This window comes from Entelurus aequoreus, linkage group LG14 (genome assembly GCF_033978785.1).
Source record: "Entelurus aequoreus isolate RoL-2023_Sb linkage group LG14, RoL_Eaeq_v1.1, whole genome shotgun sequence".
NCBI classification, from domain to species: domain Eukaryota; kingdom Metazoa; phylum Chordata; class Actinopteri; order Syngnathiformes; family Syngnathidae; genus Entelurus; species Entelurus aequoreus.
This window is the reverse complement of record NC_084744.1, coordinates 39,890,119-39,912,044: the sequence shown is the minus strand read 5'-3', so window position 1 is coordinate 39,912,044 and position 21,926 is coordinate 39,890,119. Positions and strand designations below refer to the sequence as shown.

Genomic DNA, 21,926 nt, shown 5'->3' with positions numbered 1-21,926 from the left:
CTCACAGGTGTGGCATATCAAGATGCTGATTAAACAGCATGATTATTGCACAGGTGTGCCTTAGGCTGCCCACAATAAAAGGTCACATTAAAATGTGCAGCACGATGCCACAGATGTCACAAGTTTTGAGAGAGCGTGCAGTTGGCATGCTGACTGCAGGAATGTCCACCAGAGCTGTTGCCCCTGAATTCAATGTTTATTTCTCTACTATAAGTCGTTTCAGAGAATTTGGCAGTACATCCAACCGTCCTCACAACCGCAGACCACGTGTAACCACACCAGGCCGGAACTTCTACATCCAGCAGGTGCACCTCCACGATCGTCTGAGACCAGCCACCCGGACAGCTGCTGCAACAATGAGTTTGCATAACCAAAGAATTTCTGCACAAACTGTAAGAAACCGTGTCAGGGAAGTGTATCTGCATGCTCGTGGTCTTCTTTGGGGTCTCAACCTGACTGCAGTTCGTCTTAGTAATTGACTTGAGTGGGTAGACGCTCACATTCGATGGCGTCTGGCACATTGGGGAGGTGTTCCCTTCACGGATAAATCCCGGTTTTCCCTGTACAGGGCAGATGGCAGACAGCGTGTGGTGTCGTGTGGGACAGCGATTTGCTGATGTCAACGTTGTGAATGGAGTGGTGGGGGTGGGGTTATGGTGTGGGTATGGGCAGGTGTATGTTATGGACAACGAACGCAGTGCATTTTATTGATGGCATTTTGAATGCACAGAGATACTGTGACGAGATCCTGAGGCCCATTGTTGTACCATTCACCCGAGACCATCACCTCATGTTGCAGCATGATAATGCACGGCCCCATGTTGCGAAGATCTGTACCAGTGACGTGCAGTCAGGGGAGGCAGGTGAGGCTGGGCCTCAAGTGCCATCATGGAAAGAAAAAAAATGTAAAAAGAAAAAAAAAAAATTTAATTGTTATATGTATCCAGTGATTATACTATAACGTTATTTTCCATTTAACTTCACCAGTTTTAGATTATTTTTATTCAAAATCGCTGAATTTTCACATTTGCCATTCAAATACTGAGAAGAGACGGTACTGTGATCAGCAGCCAGTTGAGGCACGTCACTGCATTGTGCCTCGACATGGATTGCGGCCTCGCTAACTGCTGGCCTGCGGTGCAGTGAGACCGTATTGCTATATGAATTATATTATACATTTCCATAGTTTAGTTAGCTGAGGTATATAATGTACAGTGTATTTTGTCAACAACTGTATGTGTGTAACGTATTTATTGTGCTGAGCAATCATAAAACTGCTGCGAAGACGCACTGGCTGAGGCTCGCAGTAATCCCGCCTCCTGGTGGTAGTAGAATGCACCCCCTGACGGGAGTGTCATATCAACTAAAGCCCACACTTAAAGTTTCCACGTGCAAGATAGAATCTATTTAAAAAAGTTATTTAATAAGAAGACAAAAAGTGCAAAAACAATAATGTTCGTGTTGGAGGAGTTGTGAATGACTGCAGGGCCACAACATTAGGTACACCTGCAGACTGCAGCACGGATTTCATATTTCATTCATTCATTGATCAGCTGTCCTTCTCACACTATTATGTTAGATCCACTATGGACTGGACTCTCACACTATTATGTTAGATCCACTATGGACTGGACTCTCACAATATTATGTTAGATCCACTATGGACTGGAGTCTCTCACTATTATGTTAGATCCACTATAGACTGGACTCTCACACTATTATGTTAGATCCACTATGGACTGGACTCTCACACTATTATGTTAGATCCACTGTGGACTGGACTCTCACACTATTATGTTAGATCCACTATGGACTAGACTCTCACACGTTTATGTTAGATCCACTATGGACTGGACTCTCACACTATTATGTTAGATCCACTATGGACTGGACTCTCACAATATTATGTTAGATCCACTATGGACTGGACTCTCACACTACTATGTTAGATCCACTATGGACTGGACTCTCACACTATTATGTTAGATCCACTATGGACTGGACTCTCACACTATTATGTTAGATCCACTGTGGACTGGACTCTCACACTATTATGTTAGATCCACTATGGACTAGACTCTCACACGTTTATGTTAGATCCACTATGGACTGGACTCTCACACTATTATGTTAGATCCACTATGGACTGGACTCTCACACTATTATGTTAGATCCACTATGGACTGGACTCTCACAATATTATGTTAGATCCACTATGGACTGGACTCTCACAATATCATGTTAGATCCACTATGGACTGGAGTCTCTCACTATTATGTTAGATCCACTATAGACTGGACTCTCACACTATTATGTTAGATCCACTATGGACTGGACTCTCACACTATTATGTTAGATCCACTGTGGACTGGACTCTCACACTATTATGTTAGATCCACTATGGACTAGACTCTCACACGTTTATGTTAGATCCACTATGGACTGGACTCTCACACTATTATGTTAGATCCACTATGGACTGGACTCTCACACTATTATGTTAGATCCACTATGGACTGGACTCTCACAATATTATGTTAGATCCACTATGGACTGGATTCTCACACTATTATGTTAGATCAACTATGGACTGGACTCTCACACTATTATGTTAGATCCACTATGGACTGGACTCTCACACTATTATGTTAGATCCACTATGGACTGGACTCTCTCACTATTATGTTAGATCCACTACGGACTGTACTCTCTCACTATTATGTTAGATCCACTATGGACTGGACTCTCACAATATTATGTTAGATCCACTATGGACTGGACTCTCTCACTATTATGTAAGATCCACTATAGACTGGACTCTCACACTATTATGTTAGATCCAATATGGACTGGACTCTCACACTATTATGTTAGATCCACTATGGACTGGACTCTCACACTATTATGTTAGATTCACTATGGACTGGACTCTCACACTATTATGTTAGATCCACTATGGACTGGACTCTCACACTATTATGTTAGATCCACTATGGACTGGACTCTCACACTATTATGCTAGATCCACTATGGACTGGACTCTCACACTATTATGTTAGATCCACTATGGACTGGACTCTCACACTATTATGCTAGATCTACTATGGACTGGACTCTCACACTATTATGTTAGATCCACTATGGACTGGACTCTCACACTATTATGTTAGATCCACTATGGACTGGACTCTCACAATATTATGCTAGATCCACTATGGACTGGACTCTCACAATATTATGCTAGATCCACTATGGACTGGACTCTCACAATATTATGTTAGATCCACTATGGACTGGACTCTCACATTATTATGTTAGATCCACTATGGACTGGACTCTCACACTATTATGTTAGATCCACTACGGACTGGACTCTCACACTATTATGCTAGATCTACTATGGACTGGACTCTCACACTATTATGCTAGATCTACTATGGACTGGACTCTCACACTATTATGTTAGATCCACTATGGACTGGACTCTCACACTATTATGCTAGATCTACTATGGACTGGACTCTCACACTATTATGTTAGATCCACTATGGACTGGACTCTCACACTATTATTCTAGATCTACTATGGACTGGACTCTCACACTATTATGTTAGATCCACTATGGACTGGACTCTCACACTATTATGTTAGATCCACTATGGACTGGACTCTCACACTATTATGCTAGATCTACTATGGACTGGACTCTCACACTATTATGTTAGATCCACTACGGACTGGACTCTCACACTATTATGCTAGATCTACTATGGACTGGACTCTCACAATATTATGTTAGATCCACTATAGACTGGACTCTCACACTGTTATGTTAGATCCACTATGGACTGGACTCTCACACTATTATGTCAGATCCACTATGGACTGGACTCTCACAATATTATGCTAGATCCACTATGGACTGGACTCTCACAATATTATGTTAGATCCACTATGGACTGGCCTCTCACACTATTATGTTAGATCCACTATGGACTGGACTCTCACACTATTATGTTAGATCCACTATGGACTGGACTCTCACAATATTATGTTAGATCCACTATGGACTGGACTCTCACACTATTATGTTAGATCCACTATGGACTGGACTCTCACACTATTATGTTAGATCCACTATGGACTGGACTCTCAAAATATTATGTTAGATCCACTATGGACTGGACTCTCACACTATTATGTTAGATCCACTATGGACTGGACTCTCACACTATTATGTTAGATCCACTACGGACTGGACTCTCACACTATTATGCTAGATCTACTATGGACTGGACTCTCACAATATTATGTTAGATCCACTATAGACTGGACTCTCACACTATTATGTTAGATCCACTATGGACTGGACTCTCATACTATTATGTCAGATCCACTATGGACTGGACTCTCACAATATTATGCTAGATCCACTATGGACTGGACTCTCACAATATTATGTTAGATCCACTATGGACTGGCCTTTTCACACTATTATGTTAGATCCACTATGGACTGGACTCTCACACTATTATGTTAGATCCACTATGGACTGGACTCTCACAATATTATGTTAGATCCACTATGGACTGGACTCTCACACTATTATGTTAGATCCACTATGGACTGGACTCTCACACTATTATGTTAGATCCACTATGGACTGGACTCTCAAAATATTATGTTAGATCCACTATGGACTGGACTCTCACACTATTATGTTAGATCCACTATGGACTGGACTCTCACACTATTATGTTAGATCCACTATGGACTGGACTCTCAAAATATTATGTTAGATCCACTATGGACTGGACTCTCACACTATTATGCTAGATCCACTATGGACTGGACTCTCACACTATTATGTTAGATCCACTATGGACTGGACTCTCACACTATTATGCTAGATCTACTATGGACTGGACTCTCACACTATTATGTTAGATCCACTATGGACTGGACTCTCACAATATTATGCTAGATCCACTATGGACTGGACTCTCACAATATTATGCTAGATCCACTATGGACTGGACTCTCACAATATTATGCTAGATCCACTATGGACTGGACTCTCACAATATTATGTTAGATCCACTATGGACTGGACTCTCACATTATTATGTTAGATCCACTATGGACTGGACTCTCACACTATTATGTTAGATCCACTATGGACTGGACTCTCACACTATTATGTTAGATCCACTATGGACTGGACTCTCACACTATTATGTTAGATCCACTATGGACTGGACTCTCACACTATTATGCTAGATCTACTATGGACTGGACTCTCACACTATTATGTTAGATCCACTATGGACTGGACTCTCACACTATTATGCTAGATCTACTATGGACTGGACTCTCACACTATTATGTTAGATCCACTATGGACTGGACTCTCACACTATTATGCTAGATCTACTATGGACTGGACTCTCACACTATTATGTTAGATCCACTATGGACTGGACTCTCACACTATTATGTTAGATCCACTATGGACTGGACTCTCACACTATTATGCTAGATCTACTATGGACTGGACTCTCACACTATTATGTTAGATCCACTACGGACTGGACTCTCACACTATTATGCTAGATCTACTATGGACTGGACTCTCACACTATTATGTTAGATCCACTATGGACTGGACTCTCACACTATTATGCTAGATCCACTATGGACTGGACTCTCACACTATTATTCTAGATCTACTATGGACTGGACTCTCACACTATTATGTTAGATCCACTATGGACTGGACTCTCACACTATTATGTTAGATCTACTATGGACTGGACTCTCACAATATTATGTTAGATCCACTATAGACTGGACTCTCACACTGTTATGTTAGATCCACTATGGACTGGACTCTCACACTATTATGTCAGATACACTATGGACTGGACTCTCACAATATTATGCTAGATCCACTATGGACTGGCCTCTCACACTATTATGTTAGATCCACTATGGACTGGACTCTCACACTATTATGTTAGATCCACTATGGACTGGACTCTCACAATATTATGCTAGATCCACTATGGACTGGCCTCTCACACTATTATGTTAGATCCACTATGGACTGGACTCTCACACTATTATGCTATTTTTTCTTGCCCTGATGTGGGATCTGAGCCGAGGATGTCGTTGTGGTTTGTGCAGCCCTTTGAGACACTTGTGATTTAGGGCTGTATAAGTAAACATTGATTGATTGATTGATAGTGAAGACTCAATTCCTCACTGGGCTTTGCTATAACAATGTCGGGTTACACGTCCCAGTGTGATGAAAATCAGACTCATCTGGATATCAAAAGCAGGTAAACTGCATTAAAAGAGTGTTTGAAAAGACTTCACATGAAACGGCCTATTCAAACTCTGCCTTTGAACTGAGAGGACACAGACACAGTACAATGCTGGCCTAATCGCGCATCCTGGCTTTGAAGTGAACCATCACTATTAGGTGAAAAGGTAAGTATGCTTCTCCACAAAATAAAAGCTTTTCATCACTTGTTGAGGCTGCGGCTCCACCAATTTCCATAAAGGAGGTTTGGAAAACTTTGGATGGAAATGAAAGAGAAAAACAACAGGAGGGTTGGGTCGGCGGTGAGAAATAGTTGGCGTGACTCAGTCATGTTGGCCACGTTAAAGCAGGCCTCTCTCACGCTGCACATGTTGCCACGTTTAACGAGTAGAGACAAGGTTTGATCGCGTCAGGCCTTGACTGCTTTCAGGTGAAGCTGCAGCGTACCGTGCAGAAAAAGTGATTTCACAACTAAATATGTCCTGCTGCAGCACATAATCAGCTATTACACCTCCGCTCATACGCAGGCAATCAGCCAGGGAGTTGATTTGGCACAGGAGAAACTCCCACACCGACGCAGTTGGTCAGCGCCGTCCAAGCTCGTTATTCAAAACTAGTCGGCCTATTTGAAATTCTCTGCGTGGTACAACAAGGCCAAAATAATCAGCGGAGCATGAGCACGCTTAATTGATTCAGTGTACTTTTAAGATGCACTACAGGGAGCTGCTGGGGTGACCTAATTCAGGATGCTCTTCAGAGGAAGCAACTATCCCAGCAAGGGCGTAATTACTGCAGCCTCCATTATGACTACCACTGGAGGTGAAATGCTTCTCAGCTAACTATGACATCACACAACACTGCAAGTGGTCTTTGATTGGACTTTTTTTTATATGACCATGAGTTGAAAACGTCCATATTATTATCTTTTCTGTACATGTGGAAGTAGAATTATTCCTCAGATCATAGACAGAAAATAAATTACTGTATTTTCTGGACCATAGGGCGCACTGCCAATGAGGTCTATTTTCATACAAAAGGCGCACCGGATTATAAGGCGCATTAAAGGAGTCATATTATTATGATTTTTTTGTCGATGTAAAAGACTTCCTTGTGGTCTACATAACATGTAATGGTGGATCTTTGCTCAAAATGTTGCATAGATGATGTTTTACACATCATCTTCAAGTCACTTTCTGACAGTCTCTTCAGGATGCGCTGTTTTGTGGGTGGTCTTATTTACGTGCCTCCACTTGGACAGCGTCTTCTCCCCGTCATCTTTGTTGTAGCGGTGTAGCGTGCAAGGACGGGAGTGGAAGAAGTGTCAAAAGATGGCGCTAACTGTTTTAATGACATTCAGACTTTTCTTCAATCAATAACGGAGCAGCATCTCCTCATCCGTGGCTCATTAGAGCAACAACAACACCCGAAATGTGTCCCGACTAGAACTCTCTAATAACTAAAGTTCCTTGGGTGAATAATGTAAACTCACTACACCGGTATGTTTTAGTGCTTTCATGGTGAGTTTACTGACAGATATAAGTAAGAACTTTACACTCCTTTATATTAGAAATGGCAACAGTGAAGGATGAATGTCACATAACAAGAAGATAGAGAAAAAAAAGAAGCTTATCGATTACGGTGTCACCACGGACTATAAAGGCGGACGCGTGCAAATTTTCAGGACCCATGCAGATCTCAAATACAGATCAGCAGGTACCAGAAGGTAAGAAAAGTTGCTTTTGCATAATATTGCGAATCAAAACGCCAGATAATGTCTTACCTTATACACACACCATAATAATACTCCTATGTTGAAGCACAGTACAATCCTTCAAGTGGTGTGGCTTCATAGCTTACCAAAGTCTTACTAAAACATTTTGATAGATTTTTAAGCGCCGTGTGTAATATTCTAGATTTTTAATGGAACATGTACAATTTTTGTGGTGTTTACTTGAGTCATATTGCAGTCTACACGTATCTCTTATGTGTGACTGCCATCTACTGGTCACACTTATCATTACATCATGTACCAAATAAAATTGCTTTAAGGTCGCTAAGCACAACCAGAACTATGCCGTACATTAGGCGCACCGGGTTATAAGGTGCACTGTCGAGTTTTGCGAAAATGAAAGGATTTTAAGTGCGCCTTATAGTCCAAAAAATACGGTAAGTTATGAAATCTTCCAAAAAGCTCATAGTCATAGAACTTACTAAATCATATCACTAAGTAGGGATGTCTGATATTATTGAGTGATATTAATGTAAAATGCGATGAGGTGGAGTACTTGTCCAGGGTGTACCCTGCCCTCCGCCCGAATGCAGCTGAGATAGGGTCCAGCTCCCCCCGCCACCCCAAAAGGGACAAGCGGTAGAAAATGGATGGGATGGATGGATATCGGAAAAGGTATTGCCTGGATTTCGCCCAAATTAATGATATTGCTCAATATGTGTGGTCATGTGACCAAGTGATGACCTCATCAAAACTGTGCCGAGCTCCACAGAGCAACAAGGTTGTTGGTTCAGTACGCCCTTGGTCCGGAATATTTTTCCAAGTTTCTTCTTTGGATTGTAAATATTGGCATATCTGATATTTGTAAGGAAACCAATAAGGATCTCTAATCCAAAGTCATGCCTGTGTTGCTCACAGCCAGTGAGTGACTCCATCTGGGGATGGTTGAATCAAAAAACCTCCAGTCAGACAAAATATGTTCCAGGATGTTGGTTGAGTTCTGATTTATTCATATTTCAAAACCAATTTTCCCATAAAAGGCTTTGTTCTAAGCATTATTCACTGTTATACTGTTAAAATATTACAACTTAATAAAATAAATTACTCACCCTTGAATAAAGTGACTGAAAGAGAGAGAGAGAGGGAAGGAAAAAGGGAAGAGAGGGAGGCTGAAGGCCCGTCAATAATCCAGCATCATGATATTCTTAACTGACATAAATTTAAAAGGAAGTGCAACACAACATGCCAAGGGAGGGATAGCATGTGTACCTGGGAGGTACATCTCCTCACATTAGCATTAAAAACAGCTGATTCAGAAATTGATTATAGATGTCCATTTATTGTCACTTTATTATTATTGTACAAAGCGGCCAGGACAAAGTTCTATGGTCATCATTACAGGTTTCCTTTTAGCTAACACACCAACACCTGTGTGTGTGTTAGTATCACAAAGAAACACCTGTGTGTGTTAGCATCACAAAGAAACACCTGTGTGTGTGTTAGCATCACAAAGAAACATAAAACAGCCCAAAAATGAAAAAGCCAAACAAATGTGTGAAGTTAAATCTTCAGATGCAATATTTACCAAAATACCGTTTAGTCCATTAGGCCTTATCACATTTCAAACCCTTTGCATTTAGAACACATATTATTTTCAAACCAAATCAAATCAAATCAACTTTATTTATAAAGCACATTTAAAATTTACCACAGGGGTAGCCAAAGTGCTATACAATGGGCAGGTTAAAAGATAATACGAGAACCGAGCAAACACAACACAACACAAACAGAACACGATAAAAAATAAATTTTGTTAAAAAGCTGATGAATAGAAAATGTTGATAATTGATAAAAGACAAAAAAGGAGGCAAGGTACAGTATGCGAAGGTTAGAAGTGTATTGGACCTCCATAGTAGTCAGAAGTGAGTCTGGATGATGGCCACAGGCCACATAAAGTGAGTCTGGATGATGGCCACAGGCCATTTAAAGTGAGTCTGGATGACGGCCACAGGCCACTTAAAGTGAGTCTGGATGATGGCCAAAGGCCACTTAAAGTGAGTCTGGATGATGGCCCAGGCCAATTGAAAGTGAGTCTGGATGATGGCCACAGGCCACTTAAAGTGAGTCTGGATGATGTCCACAGGCCATTTAAAGTGAGTCTGGATGATGGCCACAGGCCACTTAAAGTGAGTCTGGATGATGGCCACAGGCCACTTAAAGTGAGTCTGGATGATGGCCACAGGCCAATTTAAAGTGAGTCTGGATGATGGCCACAGGCCACATAAAGTGAGTCTGGATGATGGCCACAGGCCAGTTTAAAGTGAGTCTGGATGATGTCCACAGGCCACTTAAAGTGAGTCTGGATGATGGCCACAGGTCACTTAAAGTGAGTCTGGATGATGGCCACAGGCCACATAAGTGAGTCTGGATGATGGCCACAGGCCACTTAAAGTGAGTCTGGATGATGTCCACAGGCCACTTAAAGTGAGTCTGGATGATGGCCACTTAACGTGAGTCTGGATGATGGCCACAGGCCACTTAAAGTGAGTCTGGATGATGGCCACAGGCCATTTTAAAGTGACTCTGGATGATGGCCACAGGCCACTTAAAGTGAGTCTGGATGATGTCCACAGGCCACTTAAAGTGAGTCTGGATGATGGCCACTTAACGTGAGTCTGGATGATGGCCACAGGCCACGTAAAGTGAGTCTGGATGATGGCCACAGGCCATTTTAAAGTGAGTCTGGATGATGGCCACAGGCCACTTAAAGTGAGTCTGGATGATGGCCACAGGCCAATTAAAGTGAGTCTGGATGATGGCCACAGGCCACTTAAAGTGAGTCTGGATGATGGCCACAGGCCAATTAAAGTGAGTCTGGATGATGGCCACAGTCCACTTAAAGTGAGTTTGGATGATGGCCACAGGCCACTTAAAGTGAGTCTGGATGATGGCCACAGGCCACTTAAAGTGAGTCTGGATGATGTCCACAGGCCACTTAAAGTGAGTCTGGATGATGGCCCAGGCCAATTTAAAGTGAGTCTGGATGATGGCCACAGGCCAATTAAAGTGAGTCTGGATGATGGCCACAGTCCACTTAAAGTGAGTTTGGATGATGGCCACAGGCCACTTAAAGTGAGTCTGGATGATGGCCACAGGCCACTTAAAGTGAGTCTGGATGACGGCCACAGGCCACTTAAAGTGAGTCTGGATGATGGCCAAAGGCCACTTAAAGTGAGTCTGGATGATGGCCCAGGCCAATTGAAAGTGAGTCTGGATGATGGCCACAGGCCACTTAAAGTGAGTCTGGATGATGTCCACAGGCCATTTAAAGTGAGTCTGGATGATGGCCACAGGCCACTTAAAGTGAGTCTGGATGATGGCCACAGGCCACTTAAAGTGAGTCTGGATGATGGCCACAGGCCAATTTAAAGTGAGTCTGGATGATGGCCACAGGCCACATAAAGTGAGTCTGGATGATGGCCACAGGCCAGTTTAAAGTGAGTCTGGATGATGTCCACAGGCCACTTAAAGTGAGTCTGGATGATGGCCACAGGTCACTTAAAGTGAGTCTGGATGATGGCCACAGGCCACATAAGTGAGTCTGGATGATGGCCACAGGCCACTTAAAGTGAGTCTGGATGATGTCCACAGGCCACTTAAAGTGAGTCTGGATGATGGCCACTTAACGTGAGTCTGGATGATGGCCACAGGCCACTTAAAGTGAGTCTGGATGATGGCCACAGGCCATTTTAAAGTGACTCTGGATGATGGCCACAGGCCACTTAAAGTGAGTCTGGATGATGTCCACAGGCCACTTAAAGTGAGTCTGGATGATGGCCACTTAACGTGAGTCTGGATGATGGCCACAGGCCACGTAAAGTGAGTCTGGATGATGGCCACAGGCCATTTTAAAGTGAGTCTGAATGATGGCCACAGGCCACTTAAAGTGAGTCTGGATGATGGCCAAAGGCCAATTAAAGTGAGTCTGGATGATGGCCACAGGCCACTTAAAGTGAGTCTGGATGATGGCCACAGGCCAATTAAAGTGAGTCTGGATGATGGCCACAGTCCACTTAAAGTGAGTTTGGATGATGGCCACAGGCCACTTAAAGTGAGTCTGGATGATGGCCACAGGCCACTTAAAGTGAGTCTGGATGATGTCCACAGGCCACTTAAAGTGAGTCTGGATGATGGCCCAGGCCAATTTAAAGTGAGTCTGGATGATGGCCACAGGCCACTTAAAGTGAGTCTGGATGATGTCCACAGGCAACTTAAAGTAAGTCTGGATGATGTCCACAGGCCATTTAAAGTGAGTCTGGATGATGGCCACAGGCCACTTAAAGTGAGTCTGGATGATGGCCACAGGCCACTTAAAGTGAGTCTGGATGATGGCCACAGGCCAATTTAAAGTGAGTCTGGATGATGGCCACAGGCCAATTTAAAGTGAGTCTGGATGATGGCCACAGGCCACATAAAGTGAGTCTGGATGATGGCCACAGGCCAGTTTAAAGTGAGTCTGGATGATGTCCACAGGCCACTTAAAGTGAGTCTGGATGATGGCCACAGGTCACTTAAAGTGAGTCTGGATGATGGCCACAGGCCACATAAGTGAGTCTGGATGATGTCCACAGGCCACTTAAAGTGAGTCTGGATGATGGCCACTTAACGTGAGTCTGGATGATGGCCACTTAACGTGAGTCTGGATGATGGCCACAGGCCACTTAAAGTGAGTCTGGATGATGGCCAAAGGCCACTTAAAGTGAGTCTGGATGATGGCCACAGGCCACTTAAAGTGAGTCTGGATGATGGCCACAGGCCATTTTAAAGTGAGTCTGGATGATGGCCACAGGCCACTTAAAGTGAGTCTGGATGATGGCCACAGGCCACTTAAAGTGAGTCTGGATGATGGCCACAGGCCAATTAAAGTGAGTCTGGATGATGGCCACAGGCCACTTAAAGTGAGTCTGGATGATGGCCACAGGCCACTTAAAGTGAGTCTGGATGATGGCCACAGGCCACTTAAAGTGAGTCTGGATGATGTCCACAGGCCACTTAAAGTGAGTCTGGATGATGGCCACAGGCCACTTAAAGTGAGTCTGGATGATGTCCACAGGCCACTTAAAGTGAGTCTGGATGATGGCCACAGGCCACTTAAAGTGAGTCTGGATGATGGCCACAGGCCACTTAAAGTGAGTCTGGATGATGTCCACAGGCCACTTAAAGTGAGTCTGGAAAATGGCCACAGGCCACTTAAAGTGAGTCTGGATGATGTCCACAGGCCACTTAAAGTGAGTCTGGATGATGGCCACAGGCCACTTAAAGTGAGTCTGGATGATGGCCACAGGCCACTTAAAGTGAGTCTGGATGATGGCCACAGGCCACTTAAAGTGAGTCTGGATGATGGCCATAGGCCACTTAAAGTGAGTCTGGATGATGGCCACAGGCCACATTAAAGCCGCCAAGAGTCCCGTGAAGCAAAGTGAAGCACATCACTATCTAGGCAGAGCTCTAATGTTTCCCCCTCCGAATATAAGCCAGATGAGATCTTCAGTCATACCACCCTACTCTTCCTATTAAGATTAAAATCTCCTCTCAGGCCCCCGGGTGTCAACACAGGGAGATACAGTAAATGATATGCAAATTGAATGAGGAAAAAAAAAAAGATCCGAAAATCAACTCGCCAGCCCCAAATTTCCGACGCGCATCTTAAAAGGAAATTCCAGTATTTAGGATGGAATTTAGAGTGAGCTCTGGTTCTGTCTGTGAGACTGCAAAGCTTCTCTGATACTGAAAGCTCAGAGAAAAACGTGTTTTGGGTTTTGCAAGGATTTGTCTTCGGTTCTGACGGCTGACCCAAAGCTTTGTACACCACTGAGTTGGAGGCCTTATGTTGAACATGGACGACTTTGAAGAAAACAATCAAGTAGTAGTAGTTTTCTCTTAGGAAATCCTTACTTGTCACTTTTTTCTATTGTTCAGTGCTCAATGTCACAAAACATCAATAGAAGCATATTTACTGATGGGATGTCCAATATATTTGTTCACAGAACTGTAAATGACATCTGTGGCACCCCCTAAGCGTTGTTTTTTTACAGATCTTACCCAAACTTTATAGATATGTGTATGTCTGTACACTAAAGGTGTGCAGCAAAATGTGTGGTGATTAGGCAAAACATCCTAAAGTTGCAATCAGATTTGTGTTTAGTGTATTGGGAAAAAATGTCCTGAGGATCAGAAGAATTAGGTCCCTTCCTTATCAAACTTAATTTGAATACATTGAGGTCGTCCCCTTTTGGCCTTAAAAGAACTGAACCTTCTTGTGGCATTAGCCAAGTACATTTGAAACATTACAGCACAATCATAAGTTATGTGTGCATTGTTTTGACTCAGTAATCCCCTCTCAGGAACAAAGATGAACAATACAAAACAGACCTAAGGCAGTTTACATGGGTACTTACAAAAACATTTAAACGCCAAAACTATGATGTTCTATCAATATTGTTTGTTTTCGTGTTGTTTGGCCTAAAATGACATTTGTCAGCGGCTCTAGTAGGGTCTTTTTTCATACAAAAAGTGCGCCAAATTTTAGGGCGCATTAAAGGGGTCATATTATTATGATTATTTCCTAAACGTAAAAGACTTCCTTGTGGTCTACATAACATGTAATGGTGGTTCTTTGCTGAAAATGTTGCATAGATGATGTTTTACACATCATCTTCAAGTCACTTTCTGACAGTCTCTTCAGGATGCACCGTTTTGTGGGCGCTCTTAAGTTAAAGTTAAAGTTAAAGTACCAATGATTGTCACACACACTAGGTGTGGTGAAATTTGTCCTCTGCATTTGACCCATCTCCTTGTTCACCTCCTGGGAGGTAAGGGGAGCAGTGGGCAGCAGCGGTGCCGCGCCCGGGAATCATTTTGGTGATTTAACCCCCAATTCCAACCCTTGATGCTGAGTGCCAAGCAGGGAGGTAATTATTTACGTGCCTCCACTTGGACAGCGTCTTCTCCCCGTCATCTTTGTTGTAGCGGTGTAGCGTGCAAGGACGGGAGTGGAAGAAGTGTCAAAAGATGTTTTAATGACATTCAGACTTTACTTCAATCAATAACGGAGCAGCATCTCCTCATCTGTGGCTCACTAGTGCAACAACAACACCCGAACTGTGTCCCGACCAGAACTCTCTAATAACTAAAGTTCCTTGGGTGAATAATGTAAACTCACTACACTGGTATGTTTTAGTGCTTTCATGGTGAGTTTACTGACAGATATAAGTAAGAACTTTACACTACTTTATATTAGAAATTACAACAGTGGAGGATGAATGTCACATAACAAGAAGATCGAGAAAAAGAAGAAGATTATCGACTGCGTTGTTGCCACGGACTACAAAGGCGGATGCGCGCACATTTTCAGATTTAGAGGTAGAATTGATTGCTCCCATTAGCTGCACTGCTAGCTACCTAGAATGAGACATTTTTACATGTTAGACTGCAAAAAAAAACCTTTTGTCTTCTTGTCTCTCATAAGGATTCTGAACCATAAGCAAAATTAATAAATAAAAAGTGCAGATCCCATTTAAATGTAGATGCAAATCATCATAGGTCTCCTTTAATCACAAACATGTTTCATTATGAAAACTATAATAAAGAGTAATGTCACAAATGTTCTGTAGTATTTGCCTGTCGTTGAATTTATTTCCCAAAAAGACATTTTGAACAAGAGCTACACGAGCAGTAAGTGAGTCATCCCTGCCGACTCTTTGTGAGGAGAGAGGATTAAAAAGCGAGGGCATCTCCTCTGCAGGGCTGACTCCACATACCACGGCAACATCCAACAGGGAGGATATTCTTTGGAGTGTCTGTCTTACCGGCTGACGTGACGTTAAGGCTCATCTCTGGCTGGCGAGAAGAGAAGCCCCTAGAACGGGCGGGCGGGGGGCTGAGCTCTCGTACTCTTCTTCAGGGATGGACTCGGCCCTTGAAAGTAATTTGTAGTACTCGTCCTCTCCGTCCAGTACTTTGATTTGACTGCAAGGGGGCGAGAAGTTTGCAGTTATAGCCAGCTGTCATCACGCGGAGGGGGTGGAAAAAAGGGAGAAACTTAAGACGTTCCGACAAGCTCTTACTCAGTCAGATGTGAGCCGGCGTGTCATTTATAGTACACATTCAAGTCAGAGCTTCAACAATTAAAATGAACATGCATGGATGGTGGAGTGATGCTCATAAGAAAGTGGCGTGTTACTTCAGGCTGTCCATTTACATTGCAAGACATCATCTCCATGTGTGGATCTCACTATTCCACAAAAGGCCTGCTCTGTTTAGAGCTGCTACGGGTGAGGAAAGCAGTTATTTACCCAAGTTTTCTGGGCTTCCTCTTGCTCCCTTGGTAATCCAGAGTTCTCTGAGGAAAGGGCCGAGAGCACACAGTCAAAAGATGAGAGAGTCATTAATTTTTAATTCAAAGTGATTTTGTGTTGAATGCGAGCAGATGCTGATAATATCAGAAGTCACAGCATAATTTTTTTCCCTGATCAAAGCGCTCAAGTGAGTCTGATGAAGCATGCATCTTGCTCAGCTTTGATAAACCGCATCAATTATTCACCGTGAAGGCAGACATCCTGACATGAAAGCAACAGATAAAGAGCATAAGCACATGTTCAAGACAAGAGGCACACAGACGTTGGGGGGTGGGGCGCTCCAGGCTCTGGCACAGGTAGCTTTAATTGTATTATCATGTGGAACCAAAGTCAGACAAAGGCCTTTATGGACACTTTTGAACTCACGTTTAGCTGGTTGTAGTACAGGCTGTCTTCAGGGCTGTTCAGCAGCTTGGGTTGCTGGCCCCGCCGGCGAGGAGTCCTCTGGTGGACCTTCATCACTGGACCTGCAACAGAGAAAGAGGAGGGCGAGTCCAATTGAGTATTAGAAAAAAAAAAAAAATCCAATAAACATCAATATGAGAGCGACCACAGATTGAAGTTAAAAGTTAAAAGTACCAATGATTGTCACACACACACACACAAGGTGTGGTGAAATTTGTCCTCTCCTTGTTCCACCCCCTGGGAGGTGAGGGACGCAGTGAGCAGCAGCGGTGGCCACGCCCGGGAATAATTTTTGGTGATTCAAGCCAGTGGTCCCCAACCATCGGGCCGCGGCCCGGTACCGGTTCGTGGATAGGTTGGTACCGGGCCGCACAAGAAATAAATAAAAAAATTTTTTTTAAATTGTTTTATTTTTAATTTGAATTTTTATTAAATCAACATAAAAAACACAAGATACACTTACAATTAGTGCACCAACCCAAAAACTCATTCACACTCATTCGCACAATAGGGTTGACATGAGGCCCGTTAAGCTTTTCAATCTGGCCCGCCGGACATTCCCAAATCATTATTTTAGATGTTTAAGATGTAAAGTGTAGCTGCCATTATGATGTGCAGTGATGTTTTATAATGACCGTAAGTCTTCAACTATACAAAGTAACTAGTATATCATGCACAAGCGCAGATATACTAGTATATCTGCGCTTTTGCATGATATACTAGTTACTATGGTCGTCTAATTAGTTATTATGGTCATCTAATTAGTTACTATGGTCATCTAGGTCACAGCAGCTCAGATGAGGCACCAAGCAGTGTGGGTGGGGAGTGTTTCCACAGAGTGTTTCCAGAGTCTGAAATGTGGGTGTCAGGGACAGACGTGGAAGGATATTTTTACAACAAAGTTCTAAAGCTTAGTGATATATCACATATATCAGATTGTAGCTGGGTTTATTTTTACCCTTCGTGTTCATATTTCACCGTTTGTTGCATTTTGTTTTGTTCGCTTGATTGTAAAATATGTGGACGGAGAGGGGGTGTGACGTTCATATGTTGTCAATATTCAGTGTTTTATCCTTCATAGTTAATATTGTAAATCCCATATTCTTTATTTTCACGTACATTCTGGCTGTCTCATTCAGTTAAAAAAAATAAAACAATCCATTCCTTTTTTAAAGGCGGTGTGTCATAACGTTTTTAGCTTTCATTCAGACATTATTGCGAGGCTTTGTATTAGTGTTCCTAAAAATAGATACGCCGGCCCCCAGACACATTTTTCTCTCTAAATGTGGCCCTCGAGTCAAAATAATTGCCCAGGCCTGCTCTAACCACTAGGCCACAGAGTAGGTTTGGTTTTAGTCTGACCTTTTGTCACAAATTACTAACGAAAACCAAGGTATCACTGTAGCAGTATATCCATCACTTGATAACAATGCAAGATTAGAGTGGTACCTCAATTTACGGTTTTGAGATGCCAACTGCTGAGATCAACACAATCCTGTTCTCCAACCATCGGAAGTGAGAAAGCGAGGAGAACGGCAAGAAGATGACACTATGAACCATTAAAAACATGTTCTGCAGCAACGTCAGTCCACATCACACCAAGCTTTGATTGATTGATTGATTGAGACTTTTATTAGTAGATTGCACAGTACAGTACATATTCCGTAAAATTGACCACTAAATGGTAACACCCGAATAAGTTTTTCAACTTATTTAAGTCGGGGTCCACGTTAATCATTTCATGCTAAAGCTTGCAGCCAAAAACTTCAAAACAACGGACATTTATCCATGAAAATATGGAGAAGCTGCCGATGCCGTCTCTTGACTCTGCAAACCACACGATCAAGTATTACCCTCGGTACACAGACACAGATTGCTGTCAACTCTGACGTCGGGTCCGTCACTAAAAGACGTTAGTGTGCAACATTAGCAACAATAACAGTTCCTATTGTTATATAATGGAGAAGGAAAAACATTTGCAGAATTCTGCTCTCAACTATAAAAGCTGTACAACAGTATTACATTATTTATAAAAGTACTGCAGTTGTTTTGAAAAAAAATATTATTGTCTTAAATGTTCTTTTTGAAAGGCATATTAAAATGTTGGTGTTTTGAGGGGTGCAACCACATATTGAATTAATGTCAGTTCATTTCAATGGGCGGCGCTGATTTGAAATATGAGTGTTTTGAGTAACAACCTCGGTCGTGGAACCAGTTGAGTTTGTAAGTTAATTTATTACTGTACAGCAGGGGTGTCAAACTCAAATACAGAGTGTGCCAAAATTTAAAACTGAACAAAGGTCAAGGTTGAACAAATTAACCTTTAAATAGGGACCCAAACAAGTTTTGCATTGAATATTGAACAAGCAAAGTTTATATAACTTTATAGTGACATGCAAAATCGAGTTTCAAATAATAATAATAATAATTAAAAAATATCAATGGCATATCAAATACATCCATCCATTTTCTACCGCTTATTCCCTTTTGGGGTCGCGGGGGGCGCTGGAGCCTATCTCAGCTACAATCGGGCGGAAGGCGGGGTACACCCTGGACAAGTTGCCACCTCATCACAGGGCCAACACAGATAGACAGACAACATTCACACTCACATTCACACACTAGGGCCAATTTAGTGTTGCCAATCAACTTATCCCCAGGTGCATGTCTTTGGAGGTGGGAGGAAGCCGGAGTACCCGGAGGGAAAATAAAAATTGAATGCCTCTTTTCTATTTGCAGCCTTCTGAGGTAAATATCAACATTAACTTTTTCCACAGGCTAATAAATTTGAAAATAAAATAACAATGAATAAACCAACCATTCAGGACTTTAAACTGCTCAGTTTGCAACACACTGATCTAATCTGATGTGCCCAAGCCAGATACCTGGCATCTTTTCTGGGATGCTAGTTCATTAATGTTGGGGCTCAGGCTTTGAGCTGAGGCAACCTTCATTATCGAATGAAGGTGTTCATCAGTCATTATATCTCGTAGTCCACCCGGACCACAGTCTTGGGGGCGTGCCTTAAAGGCACTGCCTTTAACGTCCTCTACGAGCTGTCGTCACGTCCGCTTTTCATCCATTCTAACAACGTGCCGGCCCAGTCACAAGATATGTGCGGCTTCTGTATGAACACACACGTGAATGCAACGCATACTTGATCAACAGCGATACGGGTTACACTGAGGGAGGGCGTATAAACAACTTTAACACTGTCAGAAATATGGGCCACAATGTGAATCCACACCAAACAAGAATGACAAACACATTTCGGGAGAACATCCGCACCGTAACACAACATAAACACAACAGAACAAATACCCAGAACCCTTTGCAGCACTAACTTTTTCTGCTGTACATGATCTGTTAGTGTCAGCTGCATGCACACAAAAGAGAGAAGAGTTGGCAAAACATGTAGATATACTGAGATACTTATGTTATTAACCCCAAATGTTTGCCCTCATAAGATGAATTGACTTGAAATTTCTTACATAGCTCAATGATCTCTACTAAACACCCACTTTAGGATGTTTAGTTGAATTACTACGGTTCACAGCTTTAAGGGACTAACAAGCACAACATTTGTCAAATTTGAGCAATTTTGGTTTAAAAACATGTCTGCCTTTAAGCAAATCAGGTAAATGGGCGGGTCTTAGCAACCAACTGGCTTATTGAGCATTTGTTTAATGATGATAAATCTTTCAACACATCTATCTGCGTTACGTTAGGATTCACACAACTCCCGTTGCCTCAACAGAGCAAAAAACATGACCGAGGACAGCACACACCCTGGCTTCCACCTGTTCCCCCTGCTACCATGGGGTAGGCGCTACAGGTGCATCAGAGCCAGAACAAACAGGTTCAGAGACCGCTTCTTTCCCAGAGCTGTCCCCATCCTGAACTCAAACTTATAATAAATGATTCACCCCTATACAATATCCTACCCTAATACCCTACTGTGCAATATTACCCTTCGAGTGCAATACGTCCGACACTGATTGTCATTACTTTATTACTCCGGTACTCTTGTTTTGTTCTGTATATTGTACAGTATTTTGTATATTGTTCTGTATATTATACAGTATTTTGCATATTTTTTTGTATATTGTACAGTGAAGTGAATTGTTAAGTGAATTATATTTATATAGCGCTTTTCTCTAGTGACTCAAAGCGCTTTACATAGTGAAACCCCAATATCTAAGTTACATTTAAACCAGTGTGGGTGGCACTGAGAGCAGGTGGGTAAAGTGTCTTGCCCAAGGACACAACAGCAGTGACTAGGATGGCGGAAGCGGGGATCGAACCTGCAACCCTCAGGTTGATGGCACGGCCACTCTACCAACTGAGCTATACAGTACAGGATTGCTTATTATTTTTATTGGATAGTAGTCTGTTTATTTCAATTCTTATTTTGTATCTTTATTACTTCTTGTGTAATTTATTTTTATTTCATATTTGGTCCCACTACCGCACCTTAAAGGCCTACTGAAATGACATTTTCTTATTTAAACGGGGATAGCAGATCCATTCTATGTGTCATACTTGGTCATTTTGCGATATTGCCATATTTTTGCTGAAAGGATTTAGTAGAGAACATCGACGATAAAGTTCGCAACTTTTGGTCGCTGATAAAAAAAAGCCTTGCCTGTACCGGACGTAGCGTGACGTCGCAGGTTGAAGGGCTCCTCACATTTCCCCATTGTTTACACCAGCAGCGAGAGCGATTCGGACCGAGAAAGCGACGATTACCCCATTAATTTGAGCGAGGATGAAAGATTTGTGGATGAGGAACGTGAGAGTGAAGGACTAGAGTGCAGTGCAGGATGTATCTTTTTTCGCTCTGACCGTAACTTAAGTACAAGCTGGCTCATTGGATTCCACACTTTCTCCTTTTTCTATTGTGGATCACGGATTTGTGTTTTAAACCACCTCGGATACTATATCCTCTTGAAAATAAGAGTCGAGAAGCACTTTAGCTACGGAGATAACGTGATAGCATCTTGCTTAAATGCAGATAGAAACAAAATAAATAAACCCCTGACTGGAAGGA

The 21,926-nt window shown here is 42.5% G+C and overlaps 2 protein-coding genes across 7 annotated transcripts in view; both read right to left on the bottom strand.

Annotated features, from left to right (window-relative positions):
- Nucleotides 1-21,926, bottom strand: part of myo3b (myosin IIIB) — a 290,744-nt gene that overhangs the window by 30,631 nt on the left and 238,187 nt on the right. For 4 of the 6 annotated variants that reach the window (XM_062069877.1, XM_062069874.1, XM_062069879.1 and 1 more), the window contains 3 exons: nucleotides 16,838-16,938; nucleotides 16,409-16,455; nucleotides 15,479-16,082 (listed from right to left, as the gene is read on the bottom strand). In XM_062069877.1, coding sequence (XP_061925861.1) covers nucleotides 15,944-16,082; nucleotides 16,409-16,455; nucleotides 16,838-16,938 — 287 coding nt within the window. In that variant the 3' untranslated portion in view covers nucleotides 15,479-15,943. Of the gene's footprint in view, nucleotides 1-15,478; nucleotides 16,083-16,408; nucleotides 16,456-16,837; nucleotides 16,939-21,926 lie in introns of those variants that run through there. The other 2 variants (XM_062069876.1, XM_062069875.1) reach the window with 1 other exon arrangement.
- LOC133664885 (glutamate decarboxylase 1-like) overlaps nucleotides 1-21,926 on the bottom strand; it is a 354,813-nt gene that overhangs the window by 137,941 nt on the left and 194,946 nt on the right. The gene's annotated exons all lie outside the window — the stretch shown is intronic.